The 26,688-nt window shown below is 44.0% G+C and overlaps 3 protein-coding genes, 15 non-coding genes and 3 pseudogenes across 21 annotated transcripts; 2 read left to right on the forward strand and 19 right to left on the reverse strand.

Annotated features, from left to right (window-relative positions):
* Positions 1–7,415: 7,415 nt before the first annotated feature.
* On the reverse strand, positions 7,416–7,514 carry LOC120967582 (small nucleolar RNA Z103). Its single transcript, XR_005761316.1, has one exon. It is a non-coding gene; the product is annotated as a small nucleolar RNA Z103 (small nucleolar RNA).
* Positions 7,515–7,601: 87 nt separating this feature from the next.
* On the reverse strand, positions 7,602–7,700 carry LOC120967580 (small nucleolar RNA Z103). Its single transcript, XR_005761314.1, has one exon. It is a non-coding gene; the product is annotated as a small nucleolar RNA Z103 (small nucleolar RNA).
* A 114-nt stretch (positions 7,701–7,814) lies between these two features.
* LOC120967702 (small nucleolar RNA snoR137) lies at positions 7,815–7,960 on the reverse strand. The gene has a single exon (XR_005761427.1). It is a non-coding gene; the product is annotated as a small nucleolar RNA snoR137 (small nucleolar RNA).
* Positions 7,961–8,036: 76 nt separating this feature from the next.
* Positions 8,037–8,127, reverse strand: LOC120967584 (small nucleolar RNA Z159/U59; annotated as a pseudogene).
* Positions 8,128–8,224: 97 nt separating this feature from the next.
* LOC120967562 (small nucleolar RNA Z223) lies at positions 8,225–8,319 on the reverse strand. Its single transcript, XR_005761300.1, has one exon. It is a non-coding gene; the product is annotated as a small nucleolar RNA Z223 (small nucleolar RNA).
* A 53-nt stretch (positions 8,320–8,372) lies between these two features.
* On the reverse strand, positions 8,373–8,457 carry LOC120967689 (small nucleolar RNA U36a). Its single transcript, XR_005761415.1, has one exon. It is a non-coding gene; the product is annotated as a small nucleolar RNA U36a (small nucleolar RNA).
* An 80-nt stretch (positions 8,458–8,537) lies between these two features.
* LOC120967616 (small nucleolar RNA R16) lies at positions 8,538–8,621 on the reverse strand. The gene has a single exon (XR_005761345.1). It is a non-coding gene; the product is annotated as a small nucleolar RNA R16 (small nucleolar RNA).
* Positions 8,622–8,671: 50 nt separating this feature from the next.
* On the reverse strand, positions 8,672–8,760 carry LOC120967618 (small nucleolar RNA R16; annotated as a pseudogene).
* Positions 8,761–9,406: 646 nt separating this feature from the next.
* Positions 9,407–9,494, reverse strand: LOC120967694 (small nucleolar RNA snoR118). Its single transcript, XR_005761419.1, has one exon. It is a non-coding gene; the product is annotated as a small nucleolar RNA snoR118 (small nucleolar RNA).
* Positions 9,495–9,605: 111 nt separating this feature from the next.
* LOC120967595 (small nucleolar RNA R66) lies at positions 9,606–9,677 on the reverse strand. Its single transcript, XR_005761325.1, has one exon. It is a non-coding gene; the product is annotated as a small nucleolar RNA R66 (small nucleolar RNA).
* Positions 9,678–9,890: 213 nt separating this feature from the next.
* On the reverse strand, positions 9,891–9,987 carry LOC120967541 (small nucleolar RNA SNORD96 family; annotated as a pseudogene).
* A 101-nt stretch (positions 9,988–10,088) lies between these two features.
* On the reverse strand, positions 10,089–10,179 carry LOC120967536 (small nucleolar RNA SNORD96 family). Its single transcript, XR_005761283.1, has one exon. It is a non-coding gene; the product is annotated as a small nucleolar RNA SNORD96 family (small nucleolar RNA).
* A 113-nt stretch (positions 10,180–10,292) lies between these two features.
* Positions 10,293–10,412, reverse strand: LOC120967520 (small nucleolar RNA SNORD14). Its single transcript, XR_005761271.1, has one exon. It is a non-coding gene; the product is annotated as a small nucleolar RNA SNORD14 (small nucleolar RNA).
* Positions 10,413–10,455: 43 nt separating this feature from the next.
* LOC120967513 (small nucleolar RNA SNORD14) lies at positions 10,456–10,576 on the reverse strand. The gene has a single exon (XR_005761264.1). It is a non-coding gene; the product is annotated as a small nucleolar RNA SNORD14 (small nucleolar RNA).
* A 105-nt stretch (positions 10,577–10,681) lies between these two features.
* Positions 10,682–10,802, reverse strand: LOC120967515 (small nucleolar RNA SNORD14). Its single transcript, XR_005761266.1, has one exon. It is a non-coding gene; the product is annotated as a small nucleolar RNA SNORD14 (small nucleolar RNA).
* A 38-nt stretch (positions 10,803–10,840) lies between these two features.
* LOC120967687 (small nucleolar RNA snoR2/U65) lies at positions 10,841–10,979 on the reverse strand. The gene has a single exon (XR_005761413.1). It is a non-coding gene; the product is annotated as a small nucleolar RNA snoR2/U65 (small nucleolar RNA).
* Positions 10,980–11,276: 297 nt separating this feature from the next.
* LOC120967663 (small nucleolar RNA snoR31/Z110/Z27) lies at positions 11,277–11,373 on the reverse strand. Its single transcript, XR_005761389.1, has one exon. It is a non-coding gene; the product is annotated as a small nucleolar RNA snoR31/Z110/Z27 (small nucleolar RNA).
* Positions 11,374–11,509: 136 nt separating this feature from the next.
* On the reverse strand, positions 11,510–11,614 carry LOC120967666 (small nucleolar RNA Z107/R87). Its single transcript, XR_005761392.1, has one exon. It is a non-coding gene; the product is annotated as a small nucleolar RNA Z107/R87 (small nucleolar RNA).
* A 249-nt stretch (positions 11,615–11,863) lies between these two features.
* On the reverse strand, positions 11,864–12,378 carry LOC109742335 (small ribosomal subunit protein eS30z/eS30y/eS30x). Its single transcript, XM_020301419.4, has 2 exons — positions 12,291–12,378; positions 11,864–12,204 (listed from the first exon to the last, which is right to left on the reverse strand). The coding sequence occupies exons 1-2, from the start codon at positions 12,292–12,294 to the stop codon at positions 12,020–12,022; spliced, it is 189 nt and encodes a 62-aa protein (XP_020157008.1). The 5' UTR covers positions 12,295–12,378; the 3' UTR covers positions 11,864–12,019.
* Positions 12,379–12,440: 62 nt separating this feature from the next.
* LOC109742343 (18S rRNA (guanine-N(7))-methyltransferase RID2) lies at positions 12,441–15,410 on the forward strand. The gene is made up of 9 exons (XM_020301433.4): positions 12,441–12,746; positions 12,846–12,921; positions 13,022–13,105; positions 13,200–13,255; positions 13,749–13,805; positions 13,900–13,949; positions 14,027–14,179; positions 14,275–14,416; positions 14,971–15,410. Exons 1-9 carry the CDS (start codon positions 12,651–12,653, stop codon positions 15,136–15,138), a joined length of 882 nt encoding a protein of 293 aa, XP_020157022.1. The 5' UTR covers positions 12,441–12,650; the 3' UTR covers positions 15,139–15,410.
* A 3,554-nt stretch (positions 15,411–18,964) lies between these two features.
* Positions 18,965–25,890, forward strand: LOC109742342 (uncharacterized). 4 transcript variants are annotated; one of them, XM_073502559.1, is made up of 14 exons: positions 18,965–21,838; positions 22,087–22,195; positions 22,874–23,061; positions 23,166–23,310; positions 23,408–23,500; positions 23,986–24,049; positions 24,159–24,261; positions 24,337–24,482; positions 24,556–24,635; positions 24,727–24,815; positions 24,912–24,980; positions 25,059–25,134; positions 25,224–25,272; positions 25,473–25,890. In XM_073502559.1, the coding sequence occupies exon 1, from the start codon at positions 19,265–19,267 to the stop codon at positions 21,788–21,790; it is 2,526 nt and encodes an 841-aa protein (XP_073358660.1). In that variant the 5' UTR covers positions 18,965–19,264; the 3' UTR covers positions 21,791–21,838; positions 22,087–22,195; positions 22,874–23,061; positions 23,166–23,310; positions 23,408–23,500; positions 23,986–24,049; positions 24,159–24,261; positions 24,337–24,482; positions 24,556–24,635; positions 24,727–24,815; positions 24,912–24,980; positions 25,059–25,134; positions 25,224–25,272; positions 25,473–25,890. The 4 variants fall into 4 exon arrangements, with proteins under 4 accessions (XP_073358660.1, XP_073358661.1, XP_020157017.1 ...); XM_073502560.1 differs by having other exon boundaries at positions 22,874–23,044; XM_020301428.4 differs by lacking the exon at positions 22,874–23,061.
* Positions 25,891–26,688: the final 798 nt, after the last annotated feature.

The following is a 26,688-nucleotide window of genomic DNA, read 5'->3' on the forward strand; positions in this document are numbered from 1 at the left end:
TGTGATCACGCTTTCTTATGGGTTGATTCACTGCGAGTGAACGGTAAAAGTTCGTGGCCAGGACTCGGATTGAGACAGCTGCGTTTTAAACAATGTTGCGTGTCTTCATAACCAATCCGGCAGACCGGACACTGGTATATGACGCCCTGCAAGGGTTCCAAAACATGGTAGCACTCCGATTAACTTTCCACACAAAGTGCTTGATCTTCCCAGGTACTCGAAGAGCCCAAACATGCTTCCATATATCCTATTCTCGGCTCTGTTGTGGATAAGACAGATCCATCTGACGCCCAAATTGATGTTTAAATTCTGTGTGATAAGTGTTTGAGATCGAAAGGAACAAATGATCGAAGTCCCGATTCCATTGAATGATTCTCGGTATATATACAAGGGGAACATACACGACTAAGAGATGCGACTGTTCGTAGAGGTGCAAGGGGAGAGGCGCGACGGTTGCCAATGCAACCGACGTACAGATTACAATGGGAGGATTATCTCTTTAATTAACCTATAATTTAATCCTAACACTCCCCCTAATCCTTCCTTGTCCTTGCAACCGATCATCTCTGGAATCATACTTGAATTAACTCTTCTCCAAAACCCTGTGAGAAAAATGTGAGAAGTATTGTAGTATGATATGTTGCTAAAACTCCTTCAAACCCAGTGGGAAAAATAAGGAGAAAATGGTGCAACATATGATGGTTATTGTCTCTATTAACTCAATACGAGGAAACCCATAGAGTTCAGAGGACAATAAATATGTCGTATATACTTTCGTAAAAACCCCGGTGGGGAAAACTGAAAGTATGACATATGATCTCATGTTGATATTACCTCATTAAAAACCTTTATGAGAACTTGTAAAGTAAACTCATGAAGGGAAAAAGAGTATAATATGATGCATTGAACAGGAACAATTCAGGAAGATACCCCCCCTGATTCTTGCAAAATTCGAACCCTTCACCTACCAATTCTATGAACACATTTCCGGAACATAGAAGTTGGTAGAAATCTGATGAACAAATCAGTCGCATGATTTGACTTGCAAGATATGCAATATAGTGATATTGCTTATTATGTAACATGTTTGCATCCGGGCAACACAAGAAACATTATCGTTGAGATAATGGTTGGTGGATGTAGCCACGAGGTCTGTTTCGAAGACTTCTCATGAGAGGGCTACTACACCTAGGAGGAACACCAAAGCTTGTCTACAATCTGACATAGTAGGGATCATATCGATCTATCCAATGATATCGGTGTTCACATTCCTATGAAACTGAAAAACCAGGACAAGATGTTTGATGCCTTGGAGATATCGGAAGATATTCTTGAGCACCAACCAATTGTGTTTGGTGGATCCAATGACATTATGGAACATTGAGTCCCAATATCTCATTTCCATCATCTCTTGGTCTAAATAGATCATTCTCTACGTCTAGAGAATGAACTACCATGAGAGTTATGGATGGATAAGATTTGTCCACAATGAATTTCCCCAAAATAGTTTGGATATAGACAACATGGTGTACAATAATGTATGAATGAAGGTGCTCAAGTTGTAGTAACGAGAAGTATTTTGGTTTACCCAAATCCTCCATTTTAAACTCCGTCATTTAGATGATTACATGTGTCGTCATTGCAGGCACACAAACATGGTTAATCAATCATTGTAGGAGTAATCCTTGTGAATAAGGAACTCACTATGTCGGTTGTACCAAATGTACCGACAATAATAATAAGTCATATGGTGACTTATTGATTTTACACAATATATGTTGCATTTTGTACTTCGATTCAGAATTGAGGTTCCGTCGGGAACCATCTATATCTGAATCTAGTGATCTACATGGGTATGTAATCACTACATCTATCAACTGCAGAGATAGATGATTTTGTACTGCCAATGATATAAGTTATCGGAAAGAGATTCCACCTTTGGAGAATAGTTGGGTATCTGCGTAAACCCTTGTGCTACAATACTTGCTCTTTGTTTCACCACCTCATTGTTCTCAATTCTGTTTCCAGAAGAAAACTGGTGTAGGTATTGCTTATGAATACCTTCCATTATTGAGCAAGATCATTTCTACCTAGATTATACCCTTTGTTTGAGTTCAGTCCAAGTGTTGTTCACACTTTGCCATGGCCATGGTCTTTGGATCTGAATCACTTGAAAGGTTTTGCAATCTAGTTGGGAAATGTATGTCGACAATTGTAGACTTTTGGTTATATGTTTCTCCAGAATCTATATATCAATACAGATTTGATGGAAATATCGTTACCCGTGGTGATTGCTCGCGATTTCCCAATGCGGCCAAGTCGGGTATTCCGATGTCCCGGTCATTGTGTGCACTATGACCTGGGTTGGTGGAGGTTTCCCATCCACTGGGTATACTACCCATCAGGTGTCTGTCAACGTGAAGTTGACTTGCATTTACTGATTGGTCATGATATCCTTGCTTGCAAAAAGCTGAATCCTGATGTACTATTGCCGTACTTCTCCCCTGTTACTTTGAACGAGGAGTTGAGTGGTTTTAGTTGGTACCTCCACTCTTTCCGACATATTTTTGCAGGATTGTGTGACACCTTTATGTTCAGTAAATGAATCTGGCAGGTTATTTGCAATGTGTTACAAATCTTCTGAACGCATGGTTCAGATCTTTGAGTACGTGGATTTGAGGCAGAAATGTGTTGAACATTCCACTAATTTCCTGGCATTCTTTATGGTACCCGAAATCTCCCCCTAATGCCTGGAAATGTTCCTCATTGAATTAGCATACTGGCCTTGAATAACTCCCCATGCGAGGGGCTTGAGGTATTGACGGAAATACAGTTATTCCTCACATAGATCCCAACTATATGTTGAGGGGCCAATGATGTATGCCGGGTGGTGATATCGGTATGCAACCAAATTACCGCAGATAGGAAATACTTGGTAGATATCCACATATCAAAGCTAGAGGGTAATAATATTATGCAGTTCTGTCATGAGCGTGTAAAATTGCATGACTCCAACGTAAAGTTGGCAAGTTACAATTCCAAAGTAAAGATAATGCAATGAGCTTAACTCTTTGGATAGGATTCTACCAAACCATTTTGAGTCTAGACCATAGGACAAATTGCTTAACTCAATCCAAGGGCCATAGAGAAGGCACTCAAGGAGAATTCTGCAATGTTATCCATTCGGTTTGCTTGAAATCGATGTCAGGATAATGAGTCAATGGTTTCGTGTGAATAAAGCACACACTTAAGACCATCATGTAGATATGTCTTTTAGAACCATGGAATACCTGGATAGTCTAGTCAATGGATGGGAAGAGCCACTTACCTCAACTTGATGCATTCAAGGAGTCTGAATGGTTCAGCGTGGACTTTAAGGTGTGCGAGCCTTAAAATTAGCTTCCCTATGTCACTTGTAGTGCACCTAAAATCCAAATGGTGTTAGAATTTAGCATCATAGCAACTATAAACTATTGGAATTGCTTATAGTTTCGGTTTCAACCCAATGTCTCGATGACCAAGGTGAGTATGCCAAGTTTTTCATGTACAAGACATTTTGGAAAACTATCTTGGGCGCAACATGTGCTACGGGTTTTGTAGTATGTGTAGTACAATCCAGATGATACACAGAAAATGTGTTTGCCATATCTGTTGCATATGGTAAAGAGAATGTATTTCTCTTTCTTGTCAGCATAATTTTCGCTATGGAAACCACTTTGACAAATATCTCTATAGCTTAGTAGGGTACGAGTTAAACTTGGGAAGCAATGAAGCATCCTGACGTTACTCGAGTACCCACAGGGATAGTAAATATGACTCGAGTTGAGCCAACAAATACCTCATCGCATCTAGCGATTTTAAAATATCTCCTTTCTCTCAATGAGAGTGGAAACATTGGACTTCCCTGAGTATAGAGTTTGTGGTGCATATGCCCACAAGGCACATATCATTTTTCATCAGATTGACTCACATAGAAATCTATATATAGACATGAAGATTCTTAAGAAAATCACTGTCGGATATATAGAATACATACAAATGAATTTGTATCAAAGTGCTGATACAATATATTGTGATATACAATATATGATGACAACAATAATCATGTTCTTATTAGAACATCATAAATGGACATAAATAAATAGATCACTAAGGAGACTAAGGGACTAAATGTAGAGTCTCCAAACATGTCGGTTGATGCATATTCAACCATCATGCTCTCCATGCTCATAGGGTCTCGTGACAGCTTGATGGTGTCAGGTTGAGGGTTTGAAGTGAGTTTCAAACCATTACCTTTGAGGTCCTTTGCGTCCCGGTGGCGTGGCTTGGATTGCACGCGCTATCCCATGGGATGCAAGACTGATCTTGATATCCATGACCCGCTTAAGTAAGTTGTGGCCACTGAGGGCAAGTGCCTCAAATTGTTAGCCATCGATTACTTATAGGGGCAAGCCAGAGATAATTAATTTACAATAAGTAAATTAAAACCATCATGGTTTTGTAATAAGAATGCAAAAAATTGACTCAAGTACATAACTTGAAAATGCTCAACCTCAATTGTGGGAACATAACACATTGAAGATCATACAAATCTCACAGTAATAGAGATAGTCTACACATGGGCAGTAGATCCAACTCATTACCTTGTGTTTTCCTAATATAATGAGGGAGATGTTATTGTCAAAAATTTACAAGTTTGTTCTGCGGGAGAAATCAATCTCGACCGCTGTGACATGTTCATGAAGAATGTCAATGTGGTAAACACATAGAACATATCATCCCCGATAAAAACCGGTAATTTATTTATATTACAGATTGCGTAATATAAATACATCTTAATGTTGCAAAATCAATAGATTTCAAGAAGGTAGCTCGAAATCATTATTGTGAATCTCAAATTGCTAAGGATGACACCTTGAATTTTGCATATGTATTTACAAGAAATTGAAAATCCCAATTACAAATATATGTATTAATCTCGACATGTAGCGAACATGGAGATACATATATTCCGGAATACGTAGTACTCAATGGAAATGCAGTACTGAAACTGAAATAAACAAGTCTAAAAAGTGACTAGAAGTGCTGTTGTAGACTAAATGCTAATCTGCTAAAATTAATGTGCAAATAAGCAAAACGTGGCATGCTATGCTGGATGCCTAAATTCCCAGCGCATACATATGGCCACGTAAGGCAGCCCCGACCTGGTCCAACCGATTAAATAAGGGAGAGCCACTAGATGAAATAGACAGGTCTAGCAATTCCTGAGTCACTTCGATCCCAAATCCACAACGGAGACCGGCGGAGATCCCCCAACGCAGGCTGACCGGCCGCAACAGACCTCCCGCCGCGCTCGTCCTGGAGGAGGAGCCACCGCGGAGGTGGCCGGGCGCGACGCCGTTGTAGGCGCCATCCGCGAGCGCGAGCGCTGCTGCTGCGCGGCTGGAGTGGACTCTCCAGCGGGACGGCGAGGGCCACGAGGCGGCGGCGAGCGCCTGTGCGCCGCAAAGGCGGAGGATTGACTGGTGTCTGGGACGGCGCGGCAACGCCTGCATCGATTGCCGCGGCGCAAGAGGAGCCGCACACGCCGGAGCCAAGGATGAAGACGGAGGCCCCGGTCGGCACGGACACGAAGGCGAGCGCGTGACAGGCGGCGACCTCGACGACCGCAGAGGTCGGAGATGGCAGCGGCGCGGCCTCATGCTCGATGAAGACGATGTCGTTCCCGGGAGCCGCGCTCAACCGTCGCGTGCTCCGCGTTGGAAGCCGCCACCGGCTCGGGCTGCAGCAGGCCACTGAGCCACGGTCGCGTGCAGAAGGGCGCCGCTGAGCCGCGTGCTAGATGGAGCGCTCCTTGCTGGCTGTAGGTCGTCCGTCCCGTCTCCCGTGGATGCGAACCGAGGTTGCTGCCTCCGGTCTTGGATATGTGACCGCATCACGGACAACATCCGAGGAAGAAGAGACGACGAAGCGCCTCTCGGCGGGGCTGCTCGAGCCCATGGCCATCTCCGGCTGAGGCGGAGTGGTCGTATCGGCTCCCTCCATCTCGGCTCCTAGGCGGCGGAGCACGGGGAGTGCGGCCACGGCCACGCGAGGGCGCAGGTGGCGAGGCCATGGCGCAAGCGGCAGACGGGCACGGCGCGAGCGGGCGCGGAGCGCGGCGCCGCGCGAGCCAGCGCGCTGGCCGGGCGGAGCAGACGGGCTGGCGCGGCCAGGGGCGACCACGGCCAGGCACTACCGGCCACGGGCGGCCATGGTGTGGCCGGTCACAGCGTCCGCATCCCAGAGGACGCGCAACCGCGTTGGGAGGCTGGGTCATGGCCAGATGACCAGGGACGCCGGTGCCCTGATTCCATCCTTTCTCTGTTGCCGATCTTGACCTCATTGCTCTCTGGAAGAAGCGTGCTGATAACGTGTTTGAGATCGAAAGGAACAAATGATGGAAGTCCCGATTCCATTGAATGATTCTCGGTATATATACGCAAGGGGAGAGGCGCGACGGTTCCCAATGCAACCGACGTACAGATTACAATGGGAGGATTATCTCTTTAATTAACCTATAATTTAATCCTAACAATAAGCCGATCTAACTGTGAAGTTTTCATTCCGGTTATAATGCCATGAAACAAAGCCATAAGACATCGCGAACCAACACCTCATCCCACTGACCTATATATCAATTAACTCTTCCACTGTTGTCAACATAGCAACGATACTCTACCGCGTAAAGGAGGATCCCTTCTTCGGCCCTGCATTCAATATGATGGCCGGAGTGGTTTTCTCACCGCAGGGTAGGCCGTACACTCGAAAACCGCTTTGCTCACCACCGGGCCCCAGTGTAAAGTATATAACGGCTAAGAGCATCACGAGGTTTGGGCGTAAACACTTTTTGTTGTGATGCAAAAATCTCACTAGATATAATTACTTCGTTCATACTTGCACAATATATTGACGTATAGATTACATTGACAGAATTTACTATTTCAACACAGAAACAAATTCACATTACCCATTACAAACAGTCTGTAGCAGAAGCCGAATAGAATGTAACACAAAATACATTCACAATAGGCTCAAACACAAAGAATTATCTATCCAATTAGATGAAATTTGGTCCTCAACGATGTTTAGCTAGGCTTGTGAAGAAGTAAAGCAGCATCAATCTATGCGACCAGTGCCCACGACAGCTTGGCCAGGAAGATCTTACCACTGACACAATTCATTCATCTATGATCGCCTCGGGATAACCTGGCCAGTGCTCATGAAGGAAAGAATGTCCAAAACCAATTTTTTATAAACACAGAACTGTATCACACGCACGATTTAAATAACACAATAAAAAGAACAATACATAAAGGTTATTGCACAAGAAAAAACAGCAAAAACAAAGCGCTCAAAGAGAGAACAAAGTTAGAATGGATCAGATTTTCTGGCTTGGAATCCTCTGATAAGGATTTCATGTGCGCACATTATAATCACAGTCAATCATTTGGGGAAAGGATCCTCACTCCAATTCAATTTACAAATCAGAGCAGAAAAACCTAAATAAAATACCAACAGTACAAACATAGAGAGAAGAGAGGGATAGAGATTGTTGGACAATGGATCAGATTTCTGGCTTGGAATCCTCTGATAAAGAATTTCATTTGCGCACAGTATAATCATAGTCGATCAGCTGGGGAAAGGATCCTCACTTCCATCTTAACCAAAAAAGCAATCTCCGACAAAAAACTTGGCAAACCACTCCAAATTGTTTAGTTCGGCCATCACATGATGGCAACCTATCAAAAGATTCAATCTTGAGAAATATGCACATATGTGCCAGAAGACAGGTAACACGGGGCGGTTTCATAATGCCCCGTGCTGTTTAATGCTGGCCGGTGTTTCCGCTCATCTATGCTTCCCTCTACAGGATGACCAAACTGTAAACAACAGGCCATCCTTCCAGTTGTGAAGCAACAAACACAACATCTGTTCAGCAATAAAGAGAAAAAACAAAAAATCCAGTTCTGGGGGATGAACAATATGATCAATAATAATCCTCAGTTCAGGTCTCCAAATTGCTTCCGCATCGCACCTTAGTGCATCAGAAGAACGAAAGTATTTAGTTTGATCATCATCGGACAGCTTCCAACATCAGATAAACAAGCACAAAAACAAAAGAAGCAGAACTAGCATGTTTGATGAAAGTGTTTATCAACACATATAAATCTAAAAGATGTTGCAAAGGCTCAGATTTGTTTAACAGGTTTTCCAGTCATGAATTTTCAGAAGCAGAACTGGCATGTTTGCTTAAAGTGTTTATCATCACAGCCATGGTCAACCAGAACACATAAATCTAAAAGAATGACAATAGTGAGAGTTGATCTTTTTGGCTCATATTAAGAAATTCAACCATGTTTTCCCTTCTCTTTCATGAACTAATCAGAAGCGCGGGTAAGATTCAAACCACTGCCACTAATCAAAAGAAATCCATGTAAGAGCTGGGCATATGTGCAGACAAGATATAACACGATAAAAGTCATTTGAAGTTGATGGGTGACATCAGATAATAAGCGGAGTTTTGTAAACATATGAAAGATTCAGTGTTTAGCATATAATATTTAACATCATTTGCCACCCTAGGTTTGATAGTCTTGAAATGGAAAAACAAGGAAGACAAATAGAGCGCTTTGTGCATCAGATAATAAGATGAGATTAATAGTCCACACATGGAATTTTCCATTGAGAGTGTAGGATATCAGATCATCACTTGCCAGCTCGAAAATTCAAATAATTCTAAAATCTTGAGAACAATATCGGAAAAGAAAATCTTGGTTAGACCATTTGACCCAAGAGCAATGGCAAACGCTGCAAAGGGTTGGTAAGTAAACCATTTCTCTATCCGCACCTGCTATGGCCCCCTCAGATCCGAGTGCAACTAAGAGGGACACTAGAAGCTAAGCGCAAACATGACAAGAAAAGCAGAAGAATAAAGATGGACATTTTTTCTCTCAGATGCCAACCACAAGGGAAGCACGGATGATGCAGACATATCAACATGGCATCAGTTCAGACCGCCCGTCTGCTTGTACTCTCTTCATAGAGAAAGATTTAAAACCAAAAATTAACAAGAAAGATCAAAGCAAATAAAAAATGTGTTAACATTGTGCCCAGATAAGAGAAAAATATCACCAAAAAACACAAACATAAAAAAAGTTGGATATGTTGTCGGACAGATCCCCAAGAGTGATAATATAGATCTCATCAATGTATGAATCAGGCCACTACTTTTTAACATCACAAGTCATCACCAGGATCCATAGACAACAATCTCCAATTAGTAAAGAAAAATCAAACAGAAACGTTACACAGAATCCTCATTTCAAATAAGAATATTTAAAGAGTTCCATAACAAATGGTTGAGCTGTCAGACAATGCTTTCTAGGCAAATGCATCTCCATCAGACTGCAGCGATGTTCACTGCTCGGAGCCCAGTGCATATCATCATCCATGACATCAAGACATATACAACCAAACAATAGCTGAGCAAAAGTGAAGGAAGAGAATCAACGAACAATGGAAATAAAATCAGTGGACAGCAACAACAGAAGATCAAATCAGTAGCCCTCAGGGATTATGCTTATGATTTTCATCAAGGAAGAAATCTCAGGTCTCAAAGATGTGCCATCACTGGACTAACAGAAATGAACTGCAGAGAACATGGCAAACTAAAAAGCCATAAAACGATAAGAATAGCATGAGCAACTTTTGGAGAATGTTATTCACCTCAGCTCACAAGTACAAATAATCAACTCAAGATCCACAAAAAGGATAGCCCATTTGAAAAATTCTAGCCCAATTAACATTTCGACATTAAATTCAGTCTCCAAAATTACAGCATAGCATGTGAACATCAGAATTGCAGATTTTCACAGCATGGCACAAAGAGTGCACCTATCAGTCCCGAAAGATGGTGTGTTTTGTTCATGGTTTTCATCATTGTCCAGTCATATTCTATAAATAGTAAACAACAAATAAAAAAACTGAAAAGTAGATGACAAATAAGTTCAGAAGTACTTAGAAAAATTACGCTAAGATGTTCAATTTGTCCTCAGAATTGCAGAATGACAGCATGGGCGCACGGCGACCAATCAGTCCCGAAAGATGGTATGATTAAAGGTTTTTCATCACCGGACAAACACAAACACAAACAAACAGGTCGACAAAACAGAACAAAAAATACTACAGAAAACCAAATTCTGACAAAATAAGACAGGAGAGGAATGCCACTAACAATGAGCTGACATTATGCCCTCAGACATCCAAGGAAGGATCTAACACCATTGGCTCTCAAGCCTGGCTGGGCAAAAGCTCTTAGGCAGCAACTGCGAATGTTTGAGAAACAAGCCTTAAACTAATCATCACCAGGCTTGCATTAACACCAAACAACTAAAGCAAACATATGACCAGCATTGCATCAGACATCCAAGGAAGGATCAAACAGCACTAGCTCTCAAGCCTGGCAGGGCGAAAGCTCTTAGGCGGCATCTGCGAATGTTCTGAGAAACAAGCCTTGATTTTATCATCATTTGCAATGCAGCAACATTTTCGATAACTACTTTAGTGATCTAAAATATATTATAGAAGTTTACAAAGGGAGGACTATATAGCTCAGTTATATTGAGCTGAAAAAATAACAAGGCTCAGACATCCAAGGAAGGAATTAGCAGCACCAGCTCTCAAGCCTGGCAAGGCGAAAGCTCTTAGGCGGCAACTGCGAATGTTTTGAGAAACAAGCCTTAAATTTATTATCATTGCCATAAAATACAAGCAAATCAACTCAACTATATTAGGTAGGCAATTTTATCACAATAATAGGCTCCGCGGACTAACAAAATGAAGTTCCAGGTTCCTATCAATGAGTGAAAACAGATTCTTGGCCCAATTATAGATCCCCTGGTCAATGCTTGTAGCTACCAGAGAAGGACCATTGGGCACAAGTTAGATTACGGTAGAAACAACTAATGAATAAAAGAGCAGCCTAAGTCAGAGAGAACCCCATGGGGACGAACATAGAATCACACAACATAAAGCAATGAAATGGGGTCTCCAACGAAGACAGACCCACAAAAGTCAAATGTTTAGTTGCAGCCAACGGAAAAAATGTTTTAAACTGACAAAAACCTCTGAAAGCGACATAAAATGCCAACTAAAAATCTGTAGTCCAGAGATAGCACAAAACTAGAAAATAAAGAGGGGTAAATATATGCAATGAGCATAATGTGGGGCAGTTTTGTATCATCAGAAAATAAATGACTTCTCATTCACAGGATAACAGCACTGTGTCAGAAGGTGTCCTAAGATTGTTTCAAGGTTTCATCACCTGATACTGGAAAAAATCAATCAAAAAAAGAGATGTTACCACAACACGGCAGAGAAGGCTCAGAAAAACACGCACAAGGATAAACGTTTATTCAAAAGAAAACCAACCGTTTTGAAAAGAAAAGAAAAAAGAGAACTACAAAGTGATGGCTCGGTTCAGCGGGATAATCGGCATACAAATCAATCTCAAGAGAGACGACCTGTGATTTGGTCTGTTCAGCTTGAATATTTGCAAATCGTCACTGCCATATGCACAAATTGGAAAAGAAGCAAATCCAAATGAAGAAACAAAGTTGAAAAGTTCTCAAATCGAGACAAAGCAACAGCAAAAAGAGCTAAGCAACTGGCAGTCACGCATTGATTCATTGTTCAGCTAACTATTCGTTCTAATCAGCACTGTAGTATACATATACAGGTATTGCAACTTATAGTCGATGAAATAGTAGAAGCAGACCGCCACGAGCATGATAATATAGGATAAATAGGCATATGGCAAATATTAACTGGACAATGCAGTGAGATTTCCATTACCAACATCACAGTCAATTACAGATACTAGATCAGGTCTTCTTCTTAGCATGCATACTGAATAAACGGATCACAGCTACTGGGAAACACGAAAAAAAAAGGAGGGCTGGCGCGAGACGACCTAGATCTACTTCTCGGAGGAGTTGGGGCCGCGCTTCTTGCCGAAGCCGACGACGGCGGTGACGAAGCGGCGGTTGTACTGGATGCGCTTGTGGGCGCGGCCGCGCGGCTGCTTCTTCTTGTCCTGCTTCGCCACCTTGGGCGTCTGGCCCCGCACCTTTCCGGCGCGAGCCAGCGATCCGTGCACCTTACCTGAAGGCAGGCACCACCGCCGCGTCAGCACCGACAACCACGACAACAGTAGAGCAGATAGGGGTCGAGGGGGGGCAGATCGTTACCCATGGCGGCTGCGGCGGTGGAGCGGCGGGCGCTTCGGCGAGGAGAACGGAGGGCGCTCGGGCGGCGGCGGCGTCGGCGGCTTCTGCTGATGGGAGGTGTGCCCTAGATGGGTGGGGGATTTTATAGAGGCGAGGGCTCCGTTGCTATGCGGGCCGTGGGCTGGCAGGCCCGTGGGAAATGGTCCGGTGTTGGGCTTGGAGATGTGGCCCGTTAGGGGCCCGTAAAAGAGGTGGGGAGTGGGAACCCCCTCCCTCCTCCTCCTCCACCCACGAGAGAACAGAACCCTCGGCGGCGGCGGCGGCGGCGGGCGAGCACGGGAGCGAGCTCAGCGGCGGCGGAGGAGATAGAGAGGGGGCGAGATGCCGCGGCCGGAGGTGCAGGCGCCGCCGGAGATATTCTACAACGAGTCGGAGGCGCGCAAGTACACCACCTCCTCCCGCATCATCGAAATCCAGGCAAGCAGCCCAAGCCCCCCTCTCGTCGTGTGTTGTGTGAGGAGCTCCGGCGGTTCGTGGTGAGGCTGACCCGGGTTATCTTCTTCTTCCTCTTCGCAGGCGAGGATCTCGGAGAGGGCGCTGGAGCTGCTCGCGCTCCCCGACGACGGCGTCCCCAAGATGCTGCTCGACATCGGTCAGCCTCTCCCTCAATCCTGTGTTGCTTTGTTCAGAATTATTATGCCCCCTTTGGAGAATCCTTGTGCTGTGTTGAATTGTGGTTGTGTGAATCGCAGGGTGCGGTTCCGGACTCAGCGGTGAGACGCTGACGGAGCACGGCCACCACTGGATCGGCTGTGATATCTCACAGTCCATGCTTGGTGAGGAGCTCACCTCGTTTCTCGCTCTTATGGGCATGTTGGTGTGTCACGAAGCTTTGTGTTTGAGAGTTTCAGTTTTGTTTTCCCCTCGCAGATGTTGCTCTGGAGCGGGAGACGGAGGGAGATCTCCTGCTCGCAGACATGGGCGAGGTAAAATGCCTGTTACGGCATTGGATTAGCCGAGAATTTTAGTTCCAGATGCTATGTTTGGGTCGTAGCTCATAAGCTTGTCTTGTGCAATTCTTCTTGTTACAGTTGAGTTTTATGTGTTATTTACTGTTAGAAGGTATCCTTGCTGATGATAATGGTGTGCATGACTTGTGTTCAACATGATCTCGACGTCAAACCTGATTGACACTGTAAAAGTATTGGCCTTCGAACCTATGTCTGGTGGGAAAATATGAGTATGAATCCAAAGAACCTGAACATTTCACATTTCATTACTGCCTTTCCTCTATAATAATTGTATGGTTGCCGAGTGGTATCTTCTATTGCGCATGCTGAACCTGAGGTCCTACGAAGATTATGAAATTACCGTGATTTCCAATTTTCGCTTCATACAACTGCATTGACCTTTTCACAGCTGTGTAACCACAGTTTGTTGTTACTTGAACTAATATGTTTATAATAACGCATATTCCAGGGCTTAGGCTTGCGCCCAGGAGTTATGGATGGTGCCATTAGTATTTCAGCAGTCCAGGTGATTCTTCAAGTTTTTGTTTTGTTTCTGCAACTAGCTTGTCGTGTTTAGTGATTTGTTCATAACTATGCCCTTTGTTGACAATGTTGTGCAGTGGTTATGCAATGCGGACAAGTCTTCTCATGAACCAAGATTGCGGTTAAAGTACGTGAAGCTATTTTGTAACGTATCCCTTGGGTTATCTGCAACCAAATCTTAACCTTGATGTGCATAATTTCCAGGGCTTTCTTTGGATCACTATATAGATGCTTAGCAAGGGGAGCAAGGGCCGTTCTACAGTTTTATGCTGATAATGTGAAACAAACCGAAATGCTCGTGTCTTTTGCCATGAAAGCTGGATTTGCTGGTGGAGTGGTTATTGACTGGCCTCATAGGTAAGGATTTCATTGCCTCAGAGCCATGGTTGTATGAACAGTCTTATGGATTTCTTGTCTGCTGTAGACTTATGTGGATGCGTTTCCTCTGACAGTTCAAAAGCAAAGAAGTCCTACCTTGTCCTCACTTGTGGTACATCTTCTATCGCATCTCTTCCAAAGGGGAAAGGTGAAGATGGTGAGATGTGCAGCAGTGATGATGACGATGATGGTGATGAGAGCAACGATGACCAAACAGTAAGCTCACTCTTAACAAGATATGTTTTCTGTTTATACATTTTGAGCTTTACTGCTTTTAATCTCTGTGTCTTATCTACTGCTTCATTCCACCTTGATCAGTGGAACTATATGTGACCCAGTTGATGTGTACACATACCAGTTGCATAAGAAATGTTGTTAAATGTTAATGACATGACCAAATAGGCCATTACTCTCTTATTGTGGTATGGAAATGTTTGTTATTTTTGTGGTGATCTTTCTACCTGTCTGTATTTTTTTCCCACTGTCATGATTCCTCAGAAAGAAAAAACTGTCTATGTATTCCCTGTGTCAGCTGCTAGCATCTTCAGTTCTACCCAATAATTTCCAGATGTTTACTTTATCTGAAAACTGTTGCTATCTTGAACGCAGTGAGCTAACTGTCTGTGCTTGATCAAGAATCAACTTGCATCATACTTATCTTATTCCGTTCCCTCACTTAATAGTCCATCGTTGATTGTCCTCCCATGTGATGAAGCCTTGGTGCTCTACTGGCAGTGATACATGATAATAATGTGATTTTTCCAATGCAGGTTGGCACATATGGACGGAACAGGTCAAACAAGAGGCAGAAGGTGAACAAGAAGAACGGCAGGGGCAAGGATTGGCTGCTGAGGAAAAAGGAGCAGATGAGGAAAAGAGGACGCGACGTCCCCGCCGACACGAAATACACAGGGCGGAAGCGGAAAACCCGCTTCTAAGTCGGTTTTGGCGGTCATTTAGTTTAGCTTGTCAGAAGCAGCAAGAGTGTTTGTGTCAGAATAGTTGACTGTATCGCGCTTCCGTTGTATACCACCGAGAGCTATTCTTAAGATATGCAGCAGTTTTGGCAAATGCTAGTAGTGTCATGTTTGCGAGGATATATGTAATGATGACATTGTTGGTTGTTTCATGTTTGCATGGATTTGTGAAAGTATGCACAATTTTGTATCTGGCAGTAATCGCGATGATATACCCTTTGTGTTATTTGGAAGCATGTGGTGTAGATGCTGAAACAAAATGGTTCGGAGATTATTTTCTTAAGCTGCGCACTAGGCGCAAAAACAAACGCAACATAAAAATTTCTGTTTTTGTGTATTGTATTGTATGCACGAGCTGTTTTTCATGGAATACGAAATCATGCATGGTATACGTCACAATCGGAGCTATGATGCCGTGTTGCGCTTGACTAAGAACTTGGCATGGACCTTCATGTGACTTTGCGCATCCTCTACAACATGGGTTGGGTCGGCACTCGCCTGCGGTGAATTCGGAGTCCTTGCTCATGGAGATGGGATTGTGATGATGCTTGCTCGAGGGAGAAGTGGTGACAATGACGTCAGTGTGCTACCTCGGTGAGGCCTCTTCTCTGTGGTATTGTGTATGGAGTATGTTGTGCGTGTCATTCTGCGGTTTGTGGCGGTCTCTGTCGGTTTTTCGTTTATTAACTGGGCAATTCTCTTCTTTTGCACCCATTTCAAGAAAGAAACGACTCAGTGTACCACGCATGCAAATTCACCTAAGCTAACCTCGTTTGTGAGAGATTCAGACCGAGACAAGTTCAACATGACGAAACTGCACTTTTGCGAGTTCATGGGATAAGGTTAGCATGCTGAAAAAATTGATGTATCCCTCATGGATTCCACTAAAATGGCAGCTCATTCAGTTAACTTGTGCATACACCGACATAAAACCAGAAATTAAGCGAGGTTTGTTTTTGCGATGAGAGTGCACAATCCAACCCCTAAATCTCTGAACTAACGAATGAAACATGACATCAACAGGAACCCCTATATCTATGCCATGTGCTTACAAAGAACACAGTATATTATCGCAAAACCATCTTTCGCTGAATAGCCTGCATCTTTTTATTTTTTTCGATAAAACAGGTTACTGCCTACGCCCTCGATACAAAATAAGCAAACTTGCAAAAAAAAAATCAAACCAATGCAGACACGAAGCAACCAGCCATGTCATAATATCCTTGCAAACATGATAGCATTGTCGAAACTGCTGTAGCTTCATCTTCAGGTATTTGATGTGTACGCTAAAATAACCAACCAAACATGTCATCTCCTTCATCTTCACCAAGTAAGCACTGCATTGCTACTAAACTTCCTCTGGTATGTTCTTGATGTGCGCGCTATGTTACATTACCACTCACAATGATGAGAAGTTCTTGTGTTCTTGTGGAATAACAACTTGTCTATTGCTGAATGTGTTAATGGCAAGGACATTATAACATGTGGCTTTTGACTTTCATTTTCTCAGGTTTCACTTCTCTTGGATGGTAAGAAAGATTACATACTTAATCTTGTTAATTCTGCTCATACCAAAATGTTGCAGCTTCCTATATTACCTTTCGTGTAAGACCTGTTAAGATATCACTCATACTTTTCCTTTAACCTCATCATCAGCCATCTAATTGATCATATCTTGTCCAGCTTCAGCAGCACAACATCGAACATCACGGATCATCATTTACCACAATGCTAACTATTTTAATCCTCTGATATCTAATAAACTACAAGTAGTGACATCATAATATATATCATACATTGCACATAATGCACATTGCCGCCTAAAAAGAAAACCCCTTTTATGTGTTCAATTAGCTGCCCTTGCAAGAACCGAGCAGAACCGAAAACTAGTTGAATTTGTGGTGGGGGCTTCCAAGTGGGTATTTATTATTTATCTTTCCCTTCTTATATATACCGAAGTATGAAATACTTCTTGTATTCGTTTGGTGCATAGCTTGCTTGGAGGGATTTTTTTTCCTGAAGGGATTTTTTTTAGGGATTTTAAGTTTTAAACACACACCCCCCCTACTGGCAATTTTCCTAAGACGCATAGATCCTCCATGCTGCCCCTGTGAGCCGGCTATTGAGCTAGACACACCTCCCCCCAAAACCACCCCGGCGGCCGCCCCGCCGGGCATAGCACACACCCCTTAGCCCCACCATCTGGTCATCCCGCCGGACATACCTGCCCCCTATACCTCACCCCCAACCATCCTACCGGGCATAGCTCCCCCTACACCTCCTACGATGTAAACCTTGACCTATATCTAGTACCGCATACTAGACTCGATATCGTATACAGTACACTACTACTATCTCCTCGCATTCCTACTTGATGACACTACTGCTGAAGCCCGACCTAATAAAAACCATGAAAATTGCACCGAACTGCCGATTGGGACTAAAGATGCAAAATGTACCACACGACCCCTCTTACATGAGTGGACGCCGACGCCTTCCCCCGCGACGAGCGCATAACTCCTTCCCAGGATGTTGGAAGAATGGGAGCGTCAGCCGCTGCCTGGGTGAGTATCCTCCCGCTTCCCTCCTCCTTGTCTCCGGTTGTGGACCCGATCTCTGCGCAAATAAACTACCCTCAAACACTCCATGGTGGGCGAAGAAGGAGATGCTGTCTTGGAGGAGTGAGGGAAGGTGGAGGGAATGAGGGACCACGGCGAGCCGCCCCGCGCGTGGCTCTGAGATGGGATGTCACGGCCACTGGAAGAGAAGAATAGGAAAAACCGATGTCGACACCATGTGTTTCACCTTTCTCGCTAGGCCCGCGGATGGAAATTTTTTCCTGAACAAATCTGGAAAGAAAACAATGCCGCTGGCATGGAGTAAGCCAGGACTTCTTCCTCAAGTCCTATCATGATCGTGTACTCGACGAAAGAGCTTTACAAGCGGCATTGCTCTTCTTCACTCACGCGATATTGCTGGATCAAGGTTTTGCCCATTGTCCATGGTTCCCCACTGCTGCACCCGTGAGCCACCAATGCCCGATCACACAGATCTAGAGTTCCCCCTAAAGCTGCAAAGATTGTGGTTAGACGTATCACCTTGAAAATGCTAACAAGAAGGAAACGACACTCAAAATCACCATCATCGTCGACTCTGGTAATGACCGGAGACAAGACTTTCACCTGGATCCACCTCCCAAGCCACATACACCACACATTCGAAAGCCTACCAACGAGCCACCACAACCAAATCCAGACAGACCTAGCCCTCCCACACCTACTCCTCGCCAGGTCGCCACTCATGTAACCTCTACGAGCCTACCCTCTACCTCCGCTTGTTGATCGCACGTCGAGCGAAAACCGCTCTCCCCAAACGACATCTCGGGGCTTGTCAAAGATGACTAGGAGCTATGCGGTAGTGAGAGGAGTCGGCCTGCGCGAAAATTTGAAAGCGGTTCACCGGGTGAGATGAATTTGTCCAATGAAGTCCATGGTCTGAGTTAAAGGGGACATCGAAATTCGAGGCACACCCCCTTCGCCGGATGTACAAGTGGTGTCATCGAGGGTGGCGGCACATTTTAATCGTCACGGCCTTGCTTCCAAACGATTTCAACCAAAGCGAACATGTAGGACAAAACTAGCATGATAAAATTCCATTTTATGAGCCCGTGAACGAAAGGAGCACGCCCGACAAGTTTTGTGTCATCATTGAATTTCACTAGACATTTCATTTTTTGGGGGTTAACTACATAACGAATGGATGAATTGGTGGTGGAAAAAAAAAGACTGTCTAAAATCTCCCCAAAGCCCTAGCCCCCCGTTCCGCCCCGCCGCCGCCGTGCCGTTCCGTTCCGTCCCTTGTCGTCGCCGCCGCCGACCCAATCCCCTCCCCTCCCCCCGCCCCCCAAACTCCCCCGCGGCCACCTCCGTCCCGCCCGTCCTCCTTGGGCCATCGCGCGGCGCGCTCCTGCCGTCCCCGCCCCGCCCGCGGTCTCTGGCCGCCGAGCCTCGAGGTGCGAGCTAGGTCGCCTCCGTCCGGCGACCCTCCTGCTCAATCCCACCCCACGATGCGCGCCGCCTAGATCCCCATGCTCCTGTGGCGCCGCAAATGCGTCGCCGAGTGCCGCAGGCACGCCCGGGCCCTGCCCGCGGCGCAACCATCCCCACCCGCTCGCCGCTGCCGCCGCCGCCTCTCCGTGCTCGCCGCCTGGGCGCACCAGCCGGACGACGACGCCACCTCCAGCGGCGAGGAGAGGCCCAGCTGCGCTCCCCCCGGCGAGGTTTCCTGGAGAAGGGGCTGCGCTCCTGGCGAGATTGCCCGGAGGAGGAGCTCTGCTCCGAGCCTGAGCTCTGCCGGCGTCGTCAGGACTCTCCAGCGCCTGGAGAGGAAGCCTGCCATCGCGTTCGCCTACTTCAAGGACACCGAGAGCATCGGCTTTCGCCATGACCCTGCCACCTACGCCGAGATCATCCGCGTCCTGTCACACAAGGGCCAGGGGAGGATGCTGTTTTCCTTGTTCAGTGAGATCCTCTCGCCGGCCGATGGCGGCGGCGGCGGCCCTGAGATCGTGCCGCTCATGGATCAGCTCAGAAGTACGTGCACTACTTCGTATGCTCTCTTGTTTGCGACAGACTGCTTGATCACAACATGCACCACTTGTTGCAGTGCACAGGACACAATAGGGCTGTTTGGTGACCTCTGCAGGCTTGGAATCGTCCCGGCAGTCTGGACTTGCAACATACTTCTCAAATTTGCTGCTGAGGGCGGTGACTCGGAGGTTGTTGTATCGGCTTATGATCAAATCAAGGAATTTGGATTGACTTTGGATGCTCACGCATTAGTCCTTATCACTAGGTCTCTCTTTAGAGAAAAGAAGGCAGACAAAGCATTCCAAATGTGGGTTGAGATGATTGAAATGGGGGTGAAACCAGATGTAATTGCATACTCATCATTTATAACTGGTCTGTGTGATTGCGGAAAGGTTGATTTGGCTTATGCGATTCTGCAAGAGATCAACAGAGAGGGGATTCAAGTTGAGGACATGGCTTATAACATGGTAATGGATGGGCTATGCAAGGAAATGAGACTGCAGGAGGCTGAAATGCTCTTGGAGAACAAGACCAGACAAGGGTTCACACCAGATACATATGGTTATAGCTATCTCATTCGGAGTTATGGCAAAGCGGGCAACCTACTCAAGGTGTTGGACCATTATCAAGCCATGGTATCCCATGGTTTCGAAACAAACTGCCACATTGCGAGTTATCTTCTACAATGCTTTATGAAGTTAGGCATGACATCTCAAGTTACAGAGCATTTCCAGAAACTCAGAGATTCGGGACTCCATCTAGATGGCGTGCTGTATAATATTGCTATGGATGCTTATTGCAAGGATGGTAACATGGATGAGGCGGTTAAGCTACTGAGAGAAATGAAGGCTGAGGGTCTGACACCTGACAGATTTCACTATACATGCGTGATCAAGGGTTATTGCTTGAAGGGAGATGTACCAAATGCACGTCAAGCATTTGAAGTGATGCTGAAGGCCAATGTAAAGCCAGACGTAGTTACATATAACATATTGGCCAGTGGATTTTGCAAGAATGGTCTTGTTACAGAGGTGTTTGACCTTCTAGACCATATGGCGGATCGAGGGTTAGAGCCTAATTCACTCACTTATGGTATAATAATTGATGGGTTTTGCAGAAGTGGCAACCTTAGTGAAGCAGAGGTGTTATTTAATATAGTAGAAGAGAAAGGAATCGAACGCATCGAAGTATTGTACAGTTCAATGGTTTGTGGCTATTTGCATTCAGGCTGGACAGATCATGCTTACATGCTTTTTCTTAGGGTTGCTAAGCAAGGAAAATTTGTGGATCGTTTCGCATGTTCAAAGTTGATGAATGACCTTTGTAGGGATGGAAATGCCCAGGGAGCTTCAACAGTTTGCAGCATGATGTTAGAAAATAATGTTATTCCTGATGTAATTTCATATACTAAACTCATATCAGCCTATTGTCAGACAGGAGATATGCACAATGCTCTCTTATGGTTTCATGATATGGTTCAGCGAGGACTTTCTGTTGATGTTATTGTATACACTGTACTAATGAATGGTTACTGCAAGGTTGGCCAGATGGAAGAAGCTTGCAAATTGTTTGATCAGATGACAAGTTTAGGTATTAAGCCTGACGTAATTGCATATACCATGCTACTGGATGGTCACCTAAAAGAGTACCTGCAGCGGTGCTGGCAGGGCGTTAGTAAGGAGAGAAGGATCTATGTTCTTAGAACAAAGCAGAACAGATTGCTCAGCTCTATGAAAAAAATGGAAATCGAACCTGATGTACCCTTTTACACCGTATTGATAGATGGGTACTGCAAAGCCGGTGATTTTGAGAAAGCCCGGGGAGAATTTGATGAAGTGTTGCAGAAAGGGCTGACTCCTGATCAACATGTATACACAGCTCTGATATGTGGATATTGCAGCCAGGGCGAAATAGAGAAGGCACAAGATCTTTTTGAAGAAATGGTAGACAGGGGAATAAAACCAGGTGTACTGGCCTTTTCTGTATTAAATCAGAAAACCTTGAGGGAAAGGCAGTATAAGTGACATGTATGATTTCGCTGCGGTTATATCCACTGAAATCTCGTCAGCGAGGTAATATATTTTACAAGTCATGAATTTACTGGAAGCCTGGAAAATATGATTATGACATCCATTCATGTGCTTAGTGCTTAATGTTTTGAGGTGTAATGCTCTTACATGCAGTATGTTTATATATGCTTTGCAGACATCTTCTTTATACACGCTTTGTTGTGTGCCATCTTCTTTAACTCATTGCTATTAGCAGTGTAAAGTTGATTATGAATTAGCTTCAACTGATGCAATTATGCTTTTCCTGCCAGGTTTGGGATGCGACTGCATCAGAACCCAAGTTACTTGTCTATCTGAAGTCTTACAGGAACACAGTACCTGTCCCAAGGCACTGGTCCCAAAAGAGGAAATTCTTTGCAGGTTTGTAATACATGTACCATGAATAATCTTGTTATGCATAATTTCGTAACGAGTACTTGGATGCACCTCTGAGAAATAAACTGCACAATCAGAAAATAGTGTTGTTAGTAGTGGAGTTGGTAGGCAGATGCAAACAGATCACTAGTTTCTTTGAACTCCACTTGTAAAAGTGTTGGAGCATCTCCCTCAATTAATATCTGTCATCTAACTAATACTGCATGCTTCCATGCATTGTTACAGAAGTTTGTTTTTCCCATGGGCCTGCATCTAAATGCATGTTGTATCTAAATGCGTCTCATTTTGTATTAAAAGTAACTCACTTGTAAAATAGAGCACCATGATTACAACAACCAGATACAAGCCGACCAAAAACAGACAGAAAACCAAACAAGACCAAAAAAGCTATGCAGAGCAGGAAAGAGAAACAAAACACAAGGGCCAAGGGACAGACCATGCCAGGCCCAAATTCACTTAATGCCGAGCACACTTGGGTTTTGTCCTTGCATCATTGAAAAGTGTAAGCCCATAACCGCAACTGTTCGGGCCAGCATGCATAAGCTAGTGAACTCATTACAAAGTGTCATGGCAGTGCCTGGGTGGGTGTTATTCGAAGGGGGGAGGGAACATAAAGTTGATAAGGTTTTCCCTCCCTCTTATACAGATATATAATTCTTGCAGGGATGCTGCAACTTCCTGGGAGCAAGGTCTTGGTGGTACTGTACTTGAGTGATTGCTGTAGTATGAATGCTGAAGCGTTTGATCTAGTTGATTCATGCTACGCATTCCCTTGAAAGACATTTAGGTCCATCTAGGATCTTGATCCTTGTCCTCCTTTGCTTGCGTATACAAGTATATCATTTGCCCAGGTCTTTGCAACTTTTTTATATCTTCAGAACATGAAATTACGCTTTGCTTCATATTATCTATATCTTGTCGAATAGATTTTACATCACCATGTTATTTCTTTCAGGGCAAGCAAGGTATCCGAAAACAACCATTCCAACTTCCTGATTTCATTGCTGCAAGTGGAATAGAAAAAATAGGACAGGCATCTTAATATTTTGGTCCTTTGTAGCAATGCTATGGACGGACATTGTATCTCCCTTGTCAACTTGGTAACTTTGGGAGTTTTGTTTTATTAGCACTTTAATTTTTATTCCACAAATGGGCAAGATGGACAAATTGTAAGTAGCTTTCCAAATGCATTTTCAGGCATATATCAAGAAAGAGGATAGCAAAAAGTTGAAGCAGAAGCAGCGGGGGCATATGCAGCCAAAAATGGGCAAGATGGATATAGATTATCAGGTCAGTTAATTCCTGTTGAGGCCAATCTGAGTTGCACATAGAAGCACATGCCATATATATCTGTGTTCTCCATAATGAGCAAGATGGATACAGAGCACTATTTATTTTCCAGCTGATTTTACTTAGGTGTTGAATAACACATGCCTGAGTTTTCTCCTTGTGATATACTCCCTCCGTCCGGAAATACTTCTCATCAAAATGGATAAAAGGGGGTGTATCTAGATGTATTTTAGTTCTAGATACATCTCTTTTTATCCATTTTGATGACAAGTATTTTCGGACGGAGGGAGTACTTCTCTACATGCATATCTGGTTTGCCAGGTGTTCTATCACCTGCCACTTAGGCACTAATACTGCTGATGTACACGTGTAAATATCATAGCTGATAAGTACGATGTGTTTCTTCTGTATGTTCAAATTTTAGACATGAGTTAACTTCTGAATGTGCAGGAAAGCAAGCCTCACCGTAATTTTGTTGTGTGCAGGTTTTACACGGAAACCAAAATTGACTAGTCATGGTGACCTTTACTATGAAGGAAAGAGTTTGAGGTACTTCTTTTGCTTCGCTCTCTTCTTAATGTCAGGAACAGAGATAACTGATAATTGTTTGGAACATCCATATGGCTCACCGAGCATAATACATGTATGAACTCAACAGGCCAAACTTAGGAAAATGAAGCCAGGTATGCTGTCCCGAGAACTTAAAAGAAGCTCTTGGTATGCCAGAAGGTGCACCGCCTCCATGGCTTATAAACATGCAGGTATTGTTCTTTTTAAGAAGAGAAAAACTCCAGGCAGCTGGTCTTCTGGTCGACTGATCTCTTGTTATTGGCCAGCTATCAACTGACATCAAATAATTTTGGCCGAGATATGGTCCTCCTCCCGCTTATCCTTCACTGCTTTAAGGCTGAAATTTTGGGATACACGGAACCTTAAAGCCCCTGTCTCCAACAAAACCTCTCAATCAACAGCACAACCTTTGGTAAGCAAGCAGCGCAATTACAACAGAATATTTCTGTATTTCTGTTTTAAGGCTGACTGATCCTTTCATTCAGGAGGGGGTGACACATGGGATCTCTTGCTTGTCTCAGGAGTCATATGGTGCTTATATTGCTGCGTCATGCATGGATCACAGGTGAGCATAACATTTGTCCACTATACAGAACTGCAAAAAAGTGATGTCACTGGAGGGGATGCTTCTGACTTCATAAGCTTTCCACTTCCAGGATCTATCTGTATAGTACTCTCCACATGGACAAGGGTCCAATAAAGACTTACACTGGCAGCAAAATTGAGTCTTTCTTTGTCAAACAAGGTGAGTGGTCAACTGGTTTAGCCTTCTCTTCCAACTGTATATTCTTAGTTTCTTTCATGTGTTTTATTTAACACATGCTTTGGTGCTTGAATGCAGTCTGCTATTAGTCCTGATGGGACTCGTATTTTAGGTGGCTCGAGCGATGGCAATGTGTACCTGTGGCAGGTATTTGTTGCATTCCTATTACCTTTTCTTTTACATTTCATACACTGTATTCATGCTAAATTGCTAATTTCTTTTCAGTTATGCAGGTGGACCAACCTGAAAGTGGCCCTATAGTTCTGAAAGGCCACGAGGGTGAAGCCACTTCAGTTGACTGGTATGATCTATCATCAAGAATGGTTTCATTACTTGTTGTCTTACTGTCACTATAATGCTCATGTTGCAATGCGAATTTCACAATTTCAGATGTGCTTTGGAGGTTGGAAAGATAGTATCATCATCTGATGATTCCACGGTTAGTCTTGTACTCTTGTTAAAAGTTAACAAGTTTCATGTTAATCTTGCCTTGTCAGACGCTACAACAAAATGGACCCACTCATCTCACTATGACTAGGGGCATCTATAGTATTTGTTGGTATCTAATGTACAAATGGAAAGAACATGAGTTTGGTTAGAAACTTTAAACTGCTGCTGACATGTTGCTATGTGCAACAGGTTCGTGTATGGAATACCAAGAAATTGACTGCATCAACATAAGTTCCCCAACAGTCATCCGTAAGAGAGTAACTGCTCCAAACATTGACTGCCCAAGATCGGCTAACTTTGGAAAATCCCTGTCTTGCCGATGTGTCATATGCTGATGATTGGTCTGATGAAGTGCCATTGAACATGATATATTTTGTTAAAACCATCTGCCTTTTATCTTTGTATTATTTCCTCATTGAGCTCGTTAGGTTGTGATTCTTGAGGAAATCTTTGTTATTAGTCTAACAAAATTAAAGAGATCTCTGTGAGATTTCCCTAGTGCATTGTGTAAATAAAGATTGATCTAGCAAAACTGTATGATGTTGACAATTATCTCTTGGAACATGAGAGTAATAAAGGAATTTGGACTTGTGGTTGGTTCCTGGAACGCCTTCCATGAGTTAAAAGTAGCTGCTTTATATATAAGTTATGCCTTTGTCACCTTCCAATGTTGTGTAGTGTTGAGTTTGAAAAACGAGGGCTGTCGCATGCTCACGCCCTGTTCTTGTTAAAGGGAGATCATGCGAAGGTTAGTTCAGTTCTATGATAAATTTCCATGAGCTCAAGATATTCTTATAATTAGGTGTCCCTATTGTGCTACTTGGAAATCTTGGCCAAGCGTGCAATAGAACTTGACTGATCGTTAAGGAACTTGCTGACTGTTTCATTCAGTATGTTATTATGGTGGGTTCTCATATAGGAGAGCATGTTTATATACCTAGAATAGGATTGATGGAAAAGAAAACCAATTGCCATTCAGCCTGAAAAGACGGCCGTTTTTTGTCTGATTGTGTTATGCTATGACAGTAAGTATGAGCCAGGTCAGGCCTTATACTTGAAAAGTCATATGTTTACCCATGGACGGTTTTATGTTCCTATTGTCCCGAGTCATGTCGAGAAGATCCTTGAAATTACTCGTCGAAGATAAAGATGGGAGACGTGCATCTGAGACTGCATCGTCTACTCTGAGGTTTATGCCTCAGCTGTTTCCTCTTGAACTTTGTCGCCATAGCCCATGGCCACCATCTTAGTGCTGTTTCCACCACTAAGGCTGTTAGTGCCTTAGAGCATCTCCAGCCGTTGCCTCCCCAGGACGCATAAAAATCGTCCCCTGGGGGCGAGCTGGCGATACAATCGGCGCTGGGGACGGTTTTGCGCCCAGCCCACTTTTCAGCCCCCTTTTGGC

The sequence above is a fragment of the Aegilops tauschii genome, chromosome 6 (genome assembly GCF_002575655.3).
Source record: "Aegilops tauschii subsp. strangulata cultivar AL8/78 chromosome 6, Aet v6.0, whole genome shotgun sequence".
NCBI lineage: Eukaryota > Viridiplantae > Streptophyta > Magnoliopsida > Poales > Poaceae > Aegilops > Aegilops tauschii.